At 43.1% G+C, this 14489-nt stretch overlaps 1 protein-coding gene across 2 annotated transcripts in view; it reads left to right on the forward strand.

The window, feature by feature from the left end:
• Window positions 1–9055: 9055 nt before the first annotated feature.
• Window positions 9056–14489, forward strand: part of SAMD3 (sterile alpha motif domain containing 3) — a gene marked incomplete at its 3' end in the record, with an annotated part of 47718 nt that continues 42284 nt past the window's right edge. For both annotated transcript variants that reach the window (XM_082855710.1, XM_082855711.1), the window contains exons 1-3: window positions 9056–9149; window positions 9815–9995; window positions 13047–13154. In XM_082855710.1, coding sequence (XP_082711836.1) covers window positions 9071–9149; window positions 9815–9995; window positions 13047–13154 — 368 coding nt within the window. In that variant the 5' untranslated portion in view covers window positions 9056–9070. The remainder of the gene's footprint in view (window positions 9150–9814; window positions 9996–13046; window positions 13155–14489) is intronic.

Consider the following 14489-nt stretch of genomic DNA (forward strand, 5'->3'; position numbering starts at 1 on the left):
GGTTTCTATTCTGTTTCAATAATCTGTCCTCTTTTGTTCCAATAGCATGCTTTTATATTTATTATAATTTTATACTTTGAACATCTGGGAGTGCAAGTCCTTTTGCCAGGCATTTCTAGCTCTTTCTGTCTATTTATCCAGTACCACTACTATAGTAAGTAACAGGATATAAACACATTTAAATATTAATTGGAATTTATAGATTAATTCTGGAAGACTTTTCTCAGTTACAGATTCAGTTTTTGATAAAAGTTGACAGCACAGCTCACAGTTACCCTCTCTGGCAAGAACCCAGAGGATGTAGTTCATGTTGCTTTGACATGTTGCTTTGTTCATGAGCTTTGACAGTCAACTAGGAAGAAGCAAGGATGCCAGAGAAGTCTGACTCAAAAGCCAAAAGACCTGGGTGTTTGTGACGCAAAAGTCCCAAAAGACCTGAAACTCTGACTCATTGCTATTTTTGTTCATTAATTTAATTAAACCTCTCAGATAGATTGCTGTTTATTTTCTTTATAAGTGTAAAAACAAAAAATGTAAATGACTATTATTGTGCTCCCCACTTCTCCTCTCCCTCAAATTTTGGAGGTGGTGTGAACTACAGAGACCTCTGATAAGATTTGCTGAACAAAAGGAACCAACCAAGATTAGTAGTTTTCAGAAAATCAAGATTCAATCAATAAGTTCAACTATAAGAAATTACTGATCTTAGACTCTTGTATGTACAAAAATGTCAATTTCATGTGGCTTAGCTTAATGTATACTGACAGTTCCTTTTGGTGTGTTTCACTTGCTTGGTATCAGCTAGCTTTGTACATCTCACTCTCTTTTTACCCACGATGTATGAAAAAAATTAAAACTTTTACTTCCAAATTTTTTGGAAAGACTAATATAAATATCTATCTTTCTAAAAGGAAGAAAAATTGGTCCATATGGGAATGTTTAGTAAAAGTTAAACCGTTCCTTCTCATATGCAATTTACTTCAAGAAAGAACACCCTTTCCTGTAATTTATCTGGCTCAGCTGCATAAATAATCTTTCTAAAACATGGTGTATATGATCAGCTCAATGACTTCTTTCTCAAAGCTTAAGTATATCTATAAACTCTGAACTCAGTATTCCAAGCTCTCCAGCAATCTTTCTGACCCTCTCTGCTGTCACTCCCTACTCACCATTCTCTGCGATGTGCTCACCATTCTCTGCAGTGTGGTCCATTTTCAGGTCCCAAAACATAACTTGCTTATTTCTGATCTTTTACCTGTAGTTCATTCTATTGATCCCATTTCTTTTGGCTCTTTCACTACCTAAACTGTATCTTCTGTTCAGATTCCAAATCAAGATGCATTCCTTTCCAGGAGAGTGGGAAAATTCAGCCCCTAGAGTTATTTACAGCACCCATTATAATTGACTCTATATTCTGCTTATGTACATGTCTTATATCTTCTTGGTAAGGCTTCTAACTTCTTTGGTGTATCACCATTCACCTAGCTCTGAGTTATCTAGGCAGTAAACCTTTTGATGACTAAGGTATGCAAGGTATTCTAGTTGACTATTCCAGTTTTCATTCCTCCTGGTCTGGTGATAGTTGGAATGAACAACTGCCCAAAGCAGATGAGATGTTATGCTCCAATGGAGTTCAATGATATTGCTTCATGTCAAAGCAAGGCTGCTACCCAACAGAACTGTCTGGACATCGCTCCATGTGACAGCCACATCCCTATTTTCGTCCCTCGATTTTCCTTCTTTTTCACCAACGGGACCTGATTTTTGCTAGATGTCTGGTTCCTTCAAGTACAGCCATGGCTGGAGATGTCCTTCCCCAGAGCAGGACGATGAATTGATCCAAGAGAGTTAGCGCTTTTAAAGATCTTTTTGTTTTGTCTCAGCTTTTGAACTCTGGGAAAATAAAAGTGCAAACAAAAAGGAAAGAGACAAAATATTTTTACATTTTCTTAAAAAGTGTTTATTTGTGGCTGATGTTGTTGTATGTTACATTGCTCTTGAAGATTATAAACCACATCCACAACAGTTTGCATTATCATCTTCCTTTGGAGTTTTAACAAACTTATTAAATAAGACTTGCCCACATTCAGGTTGCTTTAGGTAAAGTCTTGCCTCTCCTGGCTTTAATTAGATGAGATCCTTTAATATTTAATACCAATTTATTTAATTGAAATATAATTTAATCAAATAATAATACTGGGGCTTCCCTGGTGGCACAGTGGTTGAGAGTCCGCCTGCTGATGCAGGGTACACGGGTTCGTGCCCCGGTCCGGGAAGATCCCACATGCCGCGAAGCGGCTGGGCCCGTGAGCCAAGGCCGCTGAGCCTGCGAGTCCGGAGCCTGTGCCCCGCAACGGAAGAGGCCACAACAGTGAGAGGCCCGCATACCACAAAAAAAAAAAAATAATAATAATAATAAGACTGGTTTGGCTGGAGTATCCCAACAGAATACTATTATTATCTTTATTCTTTTTTTATTATTGTGTCTTAAAATATTTAGTGATCATTCTTGCCCTCACATTTCAAAATCTTCAGATGTTTCTGAAACTGCTTGATACGCAGTAAAGCTGCTGGATACAATTTTCCACATTTGCCATATCTTTTATTCCTTTATGATGTATAAGATCCTAAATAATATATCCATTATTTATGTGAGAGGAAGTTTTAATGTTGGTACTTAAAGATGTTACATTGCCTAGGCCGTGATATTTTATTTTATGAAATATTCAGAAAAACAAATGGGTTATACTATACTTATTTTATTATTTTGTATGAGGTTATAATTTGATAACTGTTTTGTTTTACCCAGAAGTAGATTTTGTAGAAATCTGGGAATTAAAAAATCCAAAAGGTTTCCAAGGATTCATTTTCAAATTTCCTTTTATCCATCGATGGCTGCAGGGCAGTATCTTCTGCTCTGCATACCTTTTAATCTTGAAGTTTAGAAAATTGTTGTCTTTTTGTTCTCCCTCTTCTATTTTTTTTGTAAGTCCCACTCTTTGCAAGGAAGCCAGAAGTGTGACAGGAAGGTGTGATTTTTAATTTACACCAGAGTCTCGCAAATAATGACTTTTCACACCCTGCTCTTGCTGCTTAGCCTAGGGGAGGAGTGTTGAGGCTACTGTCGTAGCAAATTAAATCCACTGCTGTAATTTGGGGTGACGTTTGTCTACATTTAACCCTGTTCTCAATTTTGCAACTTGGTGTTTGTGAATACTTATGAGAATGTGTCTTATTACTTTGAGTGTCCTTGTTTTTTAGGAAATTTTTTTTTTTTAGGAAATGATTTTTGAAGTCTGTTTTTTCAGATTGTCAAGAATGAAAGGTAAACAGGTTCTCCCTTTCCACCATTCTAACTGTTGGAAATTGTGACATTCAAACACACAAAAGTGAAAAATACAATAATATTTATTTTGAGAACTTCTAGCAATAAAATTTAAATATATGATTTAATAAGTGTTTTTAGCTTTCCTTATGATTCCATTTCTCTAAGAGTAGCTTTTCTCTCTGTCTTTATGGGAGAGTTAGTATCTTACTGTACAAGTAAATCTATATCATTTAGTTTGAAAGATGAAATTGAAAGTAATGTTAAAAAGATTTAAATGTTTTAAGTTTTTTCAGTTTCTCCCCAGTCTACTGAAAGTCATTTGGATTGAATTGTAAAACACAGGGATGAGCTACCTAAGGGAAATTAGAAAAATTATTGTAATTGGCATATTGTTTTAAGCTTTCTAAGTGGTAGAGACGAATAGGGGCATACAAACATAAGTGCATAGTTAAAGAATATATCTTGTAAATATATACAGTAAGGAACGGCACCAAGAAACGGAGGAGAGCTTAAACATGCTTTATTTGGGAATGCTCCCGGGCGAGGTTCACTGGTCCAAGAGAAAGGCGCCAGAGAAGTCGCGCCCGGGCGAGGGTTTGGGCAGAATTTATAGGGGAAGAAGGGAAAGGGGTGTGGTGAATCCGGGACGGCGCAGGTTATTCATCATTTGGTGGTCTCTTCGGGTATCGTGGCAATATCTGGTGCCGGTTGCATCAGTCTTGGGACCGTTAGTCCCGCCCCTCAAAAGGCGGCAAGGTTGGGCCGGGTGGAAAGTCCTCAGGTCAGTTCCTGGACCTGGGTGGTCCGGAAAGTCTCCAGGTCAGTTTCTGGAACTGGGTGGTCCGGAAAGTTTCGGTCTGATGCAACCTGTGAGTCTGATTGCGTTCCCCTGCCTCAGGCCAGTTGGCCTTACATCCCGACATCTTTGGTGTAATGGGGCGGCGTTCTGATCTCTGGCTACTTCTTGCTGAATGGGGGCGTCGAAAGGGGAGTCGGGCGACCAGAGGTCCGAGGCTTAAGGAGACCAGTGGGGGGTTCTGTAGGAAGCAAGGTGTAAGGGCCGAGGAGCATTATGGTTTGTGGCCACCCGAGAGACTTCCTCCATGCGCCTGCGAAGGAACCTAAGAAAGCAGGGAGCGAGCATGCTACGAAGAGGGTGCGGTCCGGGTTTGAGATTTGTCAAAGAGTCCCTCTCCCGGCGGGCGGAGGGCCTCTACGACTTGGCGGCAGGAGTGGGAAGGGGAGGTCCCGGTATCGGAGATAGGCAAGAGTGAGGCCGGGTTTAGGCGAGGGAAGAGGTCGAGGGAGATAGCAGAGTTCTCAGTGAACAGTAGGTGGAACTCCTGGATGCGGGAGGGGCCCAGGAGGGAGAGAGACTTGTGGCCTGGAAGGTCGACCAGCCGGTGGGAGGAAAACACGGTCAGTGGGTGGGCCAGAGTCAGTTGAGTGTTTGTCAGTTCGGCTGCCGCTGCTAGGGCCCAAAGGCATGGTTGCCATCCCCGAATGGCTGGGTCTAGCTGTTTGGAGAGGTAAGCCACGGGGCGGTAGGAAGGCCCTACAGGCTGGGTAAGGAGTCCAGTGGCTATTCCGGCCCGTTCATCCACGAAAAGGTGAAAAGGTCGGTTTGGGTTGGGCAGAGAAAGGGAGGAGAAGATATCAGTGTTACGGAGGGTGAGAAAGGCCTGTCAAACGGCGGAAGGAGAGGTGAGGGGTCCTTTAGGTGGATGAGGACTGGGGAATGGTGTGTTGCTATTATGGGCTTAGAAGTATCCCAGACTTGGGGAATTGATTGGGTTCGGTGTTGACTGGAAGAGGGGGATAGGAGGGGGAGGGTTCTAGAGACAGGCCGAGAAGAGGAAGCAGGAGTTGGGAGAAGGGGACCTTAGGGTCAAGTCTATCCAGCTGGAGGGAGGCCCCTAAGTGGAAAAGGACATCTCGGCCTAGCAAGGGAACTGGGCAGGATGGTATGACTAAGAAGAAATGAGTAAAAGGGAGTCCTTTGATATGACACGGGAGTGGACCAGTCTGGAGTGGGAAGGATGGTTTGCCATCAATACCCATGACTGAGATCTGGGAAGGAGAAACTGGCCCAGAATAGGTAGGCAGGACCGAATAGGTAGCCCCCGTGTCCACCAGAAATGAGATGGACTTACCCGCTACCCGTAGCGTTACCCTGGGCTCGGCGAGGGCGATGGGGGTCTTCGAGTCCGGGCACCGTCAGTCGTCAGCCAATCCCAGCAGTTCGAGTGGTAATGCCGTTGGGTCGGCCTGCCCCCAGCGTGGAGACGCTGAGGGAGGGCCAGTCGTAGGGCAGTCACTCTTCCAGTGGCCCGTTAGCCCGCAGCTGGGACAGGGCTTAGAAGGAGGTTGGGGATTGGGACATTGGCTAGCCCAGTGGCCTTCTTTTCCGCATTTGAAGCAGGGCCCCGGCGGGGTTGCCTTTTGCGGATCCCGCAGATGCTGTGATCCATGGGAGATGTACGGCCTTAGGGCGGCTACAAGAGCTTGGGTTTGGAGGGCCACCTTCTGGTGCATCCGAGCCTGTCGGCTGGATTCTGCCAAATCCTCACGGCCATTGTAGACTTTAAAGGCCATCTTTACCAGATCTCGAATAGGGGTTTGAGGGCCGTCTTCTGCCCCTTTTAATTTCTTTCGGATGTCCGGGGCTGATTGGGTGATAAAATGGGTGGCTAGGACTGCTGCCCCCGCCGGGGTGTCGGGATCCAGCCGGGTATAAAGAGTTAAGGCCTCTGTAAGGCGATTGAGAAAGATCGCTGGATTTTCGTTAGGTTCTTGGGTTATCTCTTTTAGTTTTTCAAATTTGACTACCTTATGAGCGGCAGCCTGCATGCCAGCCAGGAGGCATTGGATCATGAGGTCGCGTTTACGACGGCCATCTTGATAAGTCCAGCCTGGATCGGTGCCAGGTACGGCAGTCGCTCCGACAGACATGGAGTTGTCGGTAAGGTGAACCTGATCTGCATGGTTTCGGGCAGCAGTCTGAATTCTTTCCCTCTCGTCAGGGGTCAGAGTAGAAGATAGAATCACAAAGATATCGTGCCAGGTTAGATCGTAAGTTTGAGAGAGGTAGCGAAATTCTTTGATGTAGCGGGAAGAGTCGGCAGAAAAGGAGCCTAATCGCTTTTCTATTTCAGAGAGATCTTGGAGGGAAAAAGGAACATGAACTCTAACTAATCCTTCCGCTCCTGCTACCTCCCTCGGAGGGCAGAGGAGATTTGGATCTTGGGAGTCGTGAGAGCGCGTATGTGCACTAATTGGAGAAGCAAGGGGTGTGGGAGGAGAAACCGTTGAGGGAGGCGGGGGAGCGGTGGGAGGGGCTGGAGCGGGTTCGGGAGGAGGAGTGACCGCTTCAGTGTAGGGTGGAGGTTGGAGAGGAGCTCTGGAGGGGGGAGAGGCGAAAGATTCGGGTGGGTCGGCTAGTGGAGAGGGGTCATCGTCAAAGGAAGCTAGGGGCTTGGATGTAGGAGATGTCTGTTTGGCAAGAAGGATCTGGGAAGTGGAACAATGGACGCAGAGGGAAGGGCGGGAGTGTAAATGCCAGAAGGCCTGGACATAGGGGACCTCGAACCATTTGCCCGTCCTGCGGCAGTAATTATCTAGATCACGGAGGATATTAAAATCGAAAGTCCCTTCAGGAGGCCATTTGGATTGATTGTCTAGAGGATATCGTGGCCAGGCCTCAGTGGAATAGAATATGAGCCGTCGGCGACGGAGATCTTGGGAGAAACCGAGGGCTGTAAAATTGGCTAGGAGACACCCCAGGGGCGTCTTAGGATTTGGTTTCGATTGTGAGGTTCCCATGACCCCCAGTCTGTCTCTGAGTGAATGGAGAGCGAGAGAGGCGTCCTTGGTCTCAGTCTCCAATTCACGGCAGGTCGGAGGGCGGTCAGGCGATTGGGACGTCTCCACAATCACCCGAGGCCCGGCGGGTCGGAGAGCGGTCAGGCAACTGGGACGTCTCCACAGTTGCCCGAGGCCCTGAGAGAGGACGGAGGAGTCCCTGACGCTGCCGCGATTAGGGACAGGGAGTCCGGTGGGCAGGGATTCTGGGGGTCGGAGGGAACAAGGGAGGGGGACTTACCCCGTTTTCTGCCGGATCGGGTGGATGAGTAGAGGTTCCCTGGTTGTCTCCTGGGGGAGAGGAGGAGCGGCCCGCGTGGTAACCCGCGGGGCTTGGTACCCTTCCCGGGTTTCCGCACCAAATGTAAGGAACGGCACCAAGAAACGGAGGAGAACTTAAACAAGCTTTGTTTGGGAACGCTCCCGGGCTCCCGGGCGAGGTTCACTGGTCCGAGAGAAGGGGGCCAGAGAAGTCGCGCCCGGGCGAGGGCTTGGGCAGAATTTATAGGGGAAGAAGGGAAAGGGGTGTGGTGAATCTGGGAGGGCGCAGGGTATTCCTTATTTGGTGGTCTCTTCGGGTATCGTGGCAATATCCGGTGCCGATTGCATCAGTCTTGGGACCGTTAGTCCCGCCCCTCGAAAGGCGGGAAGGCTGGGCGGAAAGGCGGGAAGGCTAGTCGGGGTGGAAAGTCCCCAGGTCAGTTTCTGGACCTGGGTGGTCCGAAAAGTCTCCAGGTCAGTTTCTGGAACGGGGTGATCCGGAAAGTTTTGGTCTGATGCAACCTGTGAGTCTGATTGCATTCCCCTGCCTCGGGCCAGTTGGCCTTACATATACTAGTTGCTTTGGATACTTCCAGTATCTTTGTATACTACTTTCACTTACAGTTATTGACATACTGAATTTTCTTCACATTTTTTTTTTTCTTTTTTTGCGTTGTGCGGGCCTCTCACAGTTGTGACCTCTCCCATTGCGGAGCACAGGCTCCGGACGCGCAGGCTCTGGACGCGCAGGCTCAGCGGCCCAGCCGCTCCACATGTGGGATCCTCCCGGACCGGGGCACGAACCCGTGTCCCCTGCATCGGCAGGCGGACTCTCAACCACTGCGCCACCAGGGAAGCCCTGTCTTCACATTTTGAATCTACCGACTAATGGTTTTAATCAACTTGTTAGTTTGTACTAGTTATTTTACCAATCATAATGGTGTTCAATAAAGTTCTAGAACTGAATAGAATATGTAAGAATATTATTGAAAGGAAGGAGAGAAACAGATTCTCCTGAGAATTTGGCTCCTACTTCCTAAGCTTGTTAAAGCAAAGCAATCAGAAGCAGCTGCGAGCTGTCTCTCCTCCATGGGGAGCAGCAAGGGGTTAACCAGTCTTGGTTTACTAAGTATCTGTCAGGCTTTTATCTGATCCTTCCTCCCTTCCTCCCCTGCCCACCCCTTTTGTAAATGTCAACAACTTCCTGAGCAGCCTGGTAGAGGTGAATTTCACACCTTCCTTTTCTTTGTGAAGAAACTTGGGTGTTAATGGTACAGGATTGGGTACCATTGTATGACTCTGTGGCTGTCTGTGAGTAAAGCTGAGGGATGCCTGTGGAAAAAAAGTAGGAGAAGGTGAAGAAATTTGAGAAATGAGACGAGGAAATAGGTTCAAATTGGTCTCATCTTTAAAAAGAGTGTTTTATTAGCAACTTTTAAATGTGTATTGGGAAAAGAATAATTTTAAAGAAGCTTAGTATTGAGAGTCTCAAAGAGTCTGGCAAAGAAAGGGCTGAGATTAGAGAGCTGATTGGTAAAAATAAAGAAATAGAACAACAGTCAGAAAGAAAAACTGAAGACTCCTGTTTTTATTCTACAGGTGTATTTACAGGCTACAGCAATGGAAACTTGGTCAGCTGATCAGGTCTGCAGTTGGTTGGTGGAGAAAAACTTAGGAGAGCTAGTTCATAGGTTTCAAGGTGAGTTTTTACACTTTCAAAAATGTTAATTGAGCAGCCTAGATATTGAGTGTCCTGTGTTACTGATTTTTTTTTTCCTAATGCATATGAACATTGATGTGGTGTTGCTGCAGTGGGAAACTCATTTCTCTACTGACTGTAGCAGAGTTTGCATTTGACCTGGTATCCACGAGAGAATCTAGTATTTCAAAAAGATCTCAAATAAGATAAATCTTGAGTAACTTAAAATCATATTTGATATATGCATTTGATACTGCTTTTGTCTTTAAATATGCAGCTTGTGCATTTTTCTGTGCAGTTTTACATAGTGTTGGATTTACAAGTATGGAATGTTACCTGGTAGGTACCATGAAGAATACTTTAACGAAAATATTTTTTCCTTATCAAAACAGTGTGTGTTAGAAAGAATCGGGAGAGGGGAGGCATTAATGTGGAAGTAAAAAGTTTTTGTTGTGACTCTAGGTTGTGGTACTTTCTTAGGAGCAAACATGTATTTGGAATTATGCAATATCAGTGTTCTATTTTTGTCAAAAACACAGATAATTTTATAAGTGCAAAGCACAAGTTTAGATGCATCTTTTAATACCGGAGATAATTCTGCCTGCGCAGAGTGCTGTGTTTTACCCAGCAGACAGGTAGAGACATTTTTTTTTTCTTTTTCCCAGAGGAAGAAGTAAGTGGGGCCGCTCTTCTAGCACTTAATGATCGGATGGTTCAGCAACTAGTAAAGAAAATTGGGCACCAGGCTGTTCTAATGGATTTAATTAAAAAATATAAGCAGAAGAGTCAAGAACTGAAGTCCCCTGGAGAAACAGCCCCGGTCACGCAAGCAGAAGCACCGCCAGAGTAAGTGTTCAGGAATGGCTTTATTTTTGCTGTGCTTTCCTGTTGATGGCTGTAGCGTGACATCTGGGGTTTAAACCTCTTTGAAAATTGTGGCCATTTGCAGATTGTGTGTGCAGTGTAACTTTTTGCAAAGTTTTATGAGTCAAGATACTTTTATTTTTAAATGCACCAGTTTTTTAAACACTTACTCCGTTTGTTAAGGAAGACCTGTAAGCCCAGAGTTCCTACATAGAAAGCTCTATAACAAGCAGTTAAACTGTACATATAACACCAGCAGAAATGAACTCCTGCAGCTTAGGTCTTAAAATTAGTGTTTGAGAAAGGCATCTTTTTCTGCTCCTTTGCTTTTCCCAAAGCTATTTGTGTATTTATTTATTTGCCAAGGATTCCTTATAGTAACTAATTTATATTCTCCTCTAGAGGCCTTCATAATATAATTTGCTAAAGACTCTTGCTGCAATGGATTTTTTAATTTCTCAAGAGTATTCTTGGAGTACTGAATGCTATGATAGCATCCCACAAAAGTCATGTAGAAAAATTTGTGATGGCTTTGAGGTTTAGTGATGTTTCTGTTTGTTCTTTATCACTGACTTCTGCAATAAAAAGGAATAATAACAGGAATTATAAAATTAAAAATTGCACTTTGCAATTCTATGCCCCAGGATCATCTCCGGCATTCTGTTTTGGTTTTTCCATATTTGAGGACTGTTTTTTTTTTTTTTTTTGCAAGGTTTCTAAGTTTAAATAATTTTTTTTAAATAATTATTTTTTAAATATTTAAGAAATATTTAAAAAATAATTAAAAAAATATTTAAAAAATAATTAAAAAATTATTTTTTAAATAATTTTTTTAAATTTTTTAATTAAATTTTTTTTTGCAAGGTTTCTAAGTTTAAATAATTACCGCAGACCAATTATTAATTTTTAAAGTAAGATTATGATGTTTGGTGAAATTCATTCTAAGTTTTTACTTTAAGTTTTTCAGGTTCTATCTGTCAAACTATATATTTCTGTCTTGCTCTTTTATAAGCAATACAGTGTTAGAGTGCCCTGGCTTAAGTAATTTGACTTCTAGAATATTTGGATATTTGGGACAAGGAGGGGGATGGGTAGACTTGAAGGAATGGTCCACAGTTGGTCTGGAGGTTCTACCACTTGATTTATTTGAAGGATTTCTTCTAAACATTGTTTTGACATATCTATGTAAAAGATACGTGACTTTTGTTGAAGTGCACATTGTATGCTTTTACTCCTTTCCAGCAAAGGGAGGGTGTAAACCTCAAATAGAGCTCAAAGTAATTTCCCAGCATTCTTGGATGAGTTGGACTTTTGAGCTGGAAGTTCTCCTCAGTTGACTGGAATCTTGATATTGCCTTAGGCAGAGCTTGGAAGAAAACAGACACCCTTGTTTCCACTGCAAATCAGTTTATAATGTTCTCTAGTAAATGAGAACTAACTGGACTGCCAGGAAACCCGGGCATCATTCCTGGTTCCACCACTGACTTGGATTGATTATGTTAAATGTTGACACTCCTGTTGCTTCATCTGTAGGTTGTGAAAAGTAATACAGTACTTAACTCCCTGTTAATTCACACTGATTTTAGGAGTATCACAGTCTTTGAGAAAACCTCTCCTCCTTCTCCCAGACCAAAATAGTCTTTTGCTAAATATTAAGCTTTGTTAACCTGGTTAAGAAAGCCATTTTCAAATGTAACCAAGACTTGGAACACTGGTTTTCCAGGGACCGAGTGGGGGCTTTTCACCCAGTAAATAGTTGACTCTAAGGTTTGTGTTGTCTTGCATTCAAATTAAATTATTCTGGTGCAAAATCACAATTGCAGGTGGGTTTATAGGTTATAGTTTGTTAAAATGTTTATTGGCTATATTTGCTTATTGTCAAATATATAGTCACTTGACAAATATATTGTCCTATGGGAATCATGATAATAGAAAAAGGTATGAGAATATGCTATTTATTTAATATGCTACTTAATTAAACCCTTTTAGGAAGTGCTTAATAAAGGTAGGAAACTTGGCATAGTAAAAAAAACCCTGAAGCTAGGTATTAAAACACTTGATTTTAAATCCCTGTTCTGATATTAGCTACTCATCTAAACTTGGAGATTTGCTTGAATTTTCTTAGTTTTAACTTTAAAATGAAGTGAGTAGGATAAATGATGCTTAAGACTCCACCTTCTAAATGGTTTATAAAATGGCATTCTAGATCAGAGATTGCAGATGGGTTTCAACTTGCATGTAAATTTCATTTAATGGCTAATGGCTGCCTGGTATGTTATTTTGAAAAAAACTTTACAGGCCACATCTGGACAGGCTATTTGGCATCCTGTTCAGACTTAGGCAAATGATAGGAATACGTAATAGGTAGGAATATCTGCAGTTGCTTTTTGGTGTCGTTCTTGTTGAAGCTGGTAGAAAAATCACTGGACAGGAAGTTGGAAAGTTGGAAGTTGGAAAACTGAGCTCAACTGGTGCTGCTACTGAGTAGCTTGCAGTGGTGAGCAAGTTGTTTTCCTTTCAGGGCTTTAGTCGTATCACTTAGAAAATGAGGGTGTTCGTGAAGTGTGGTTCAAAGATCATGAAATTTTACAGATAATAAAAGGTCCCCCAAAATGACAGGGAATAGAGAAAGGATCTGACATAGAGTTCATTTTTTTCTCTTTTTTTTTTTGCCAAATAAGAATATTAACCAATAAAAGTACATTCTGTCATCATTATTATTTCATAAAGGAAAGGATTATCGTAACACCATTTATAAATGTGACGGATTGGTGAAAACAGCACTGTGAACTGGCATTGTCTCTCTCCTGGCATGTATGAACTGAGTGAGATGACCTCAGAGGATTTCTCTTTCAGTTCTCTTAGTCAGGACTCTAAAGTGGAGCTTAAAAGTGGACACACACACACACACACAAAAAAAAAAGTGGACGCAGATCATAGTGTTTCTACGGGCTGACTCCTACTCTCTGTGAGAGCAGTAGTTGTGACCCCTGTTGAATAGCCCCTGACCCACCTTTTCTTTCTTGGTGACAGGGATGAACAGTCCTCCAGTCCAGCCAGTCATGGGGAGCAGATGCCATCTTTCTATCCAGTTGAAAACCATAATAATGATCTGATTGACCAAAGAGTACTGAAACAGAGGTGGGATTGACAACTTCTAAACATTTGAAATCCAAATGATAATATTTGCCTTTATTTTTACGAGGTTTCATGTGTTTAAATGTATTTCTGAGTGGAAGCTATTTGTTTTTCTGGAAGGGATTTTTGTAAATCAGGTGATGAAGATATTTGGTAAGAGATGAAGGTTAAACTTTTTGATCTTCACATTGAAAAAGTAAAGTTTTGAGATGATATCATCTTTCAATCTTTCAATTACATGTTGAGATGATATCATCTTTCAATCTTTCAATTACATGTTGTTAAGGAAAAAGATGATTTCTCTGCCCTACACTGTCCAGGGTGATTGGCAGTAGCCACAAAGATGGAATTTATTCAGTAAATAGTGTCCTATAGAATATGCCTTTTGTGGAGTCTTTGTTTCGGATTTGAGTTTTGTAGTTGGTATCTTAACTCGACAGCTCCTGATGGAAGCACTGCTTTGGTAAACATTTCCTCATATTCCTACACTGGGATTTGGGGCTGTAGTATTTCAATATATGGGCTATGCTGGAACAGAGGAAAACTATAGACCTAGAGAACCAGACCCAGAAATGTAGCACTCAGACAAAGTTCTGAGGGGGACTGTAGGTCCGAGAGTCATGGTGGCCTATACAGCATTTTCCAGCCACCTGGCCTGTGCAGTTCACGCATCACTCATGATACCTATTGTTTGCAGCAGCTGATGAGCAAATGCTTTTTGTTAAATGTACTGTCCCTGAAAGGAGAGATGTCAGCTGGCGTAGAAGAATAGTCAGGCAACAGTCAAGCCGGGGTGTGGCCCTTTATAGTTTATCATTTCGTTTAGCCCACACAGAAGTCCTGCAAGGTGGGCATTATTCTCTTTTATGTGAATGAGTTAAACTGAGACTTAGAGAAGTCAAGGGGCCTCTAGCTAGGTTTCCCAAATGGGCTGTTCTCACCTCAGCACAGAATCTACCGCCATCGGTGTGGGAGCTCAGGGGACCAAAGGCGGCAGCAGCCTCAGTCCCTGGCTGCCTGCCCCCAGAGGCCCCGTGAGTGCAGGAAACACCGCACCTTTGATCAGGAGCTCTTGCAAATGGGCTTCAGCTCTGGGCGTCCTCTCTGTTCTCTTTCTCTCTCCACCACCTTCAACCTCGCACTCTCACCCCCGGGCTCAAAGTCTCCAGCCGCCCAAGATGTCCCAGTGTTAGGGTCCATCTTCCTCCGTGCCGTTGGTTCCCATTTGGGGTGGTGAGCAAGGAGGTAGAGGGCGATGTCCTACGTGGTCTTCCTGGTCTGAACTATGGTTCAGAAGATGTAAATACATTTCAGTGGTGGCTTCATTCACCTCCTTTC

Source organism: Leucopleurus acutus (assembly GCF_964270905.1).
Source record: "Leucopleurus acutus genome assembly, chromosome: 15".
In the NCBI taxonomy this organism is placed as follows: Eukaryota; Metazoa; Chordata; class Mammalia; order Artiodactyla; family Delphinidae; genus Leucopleurus; species Leucopleurus acutus.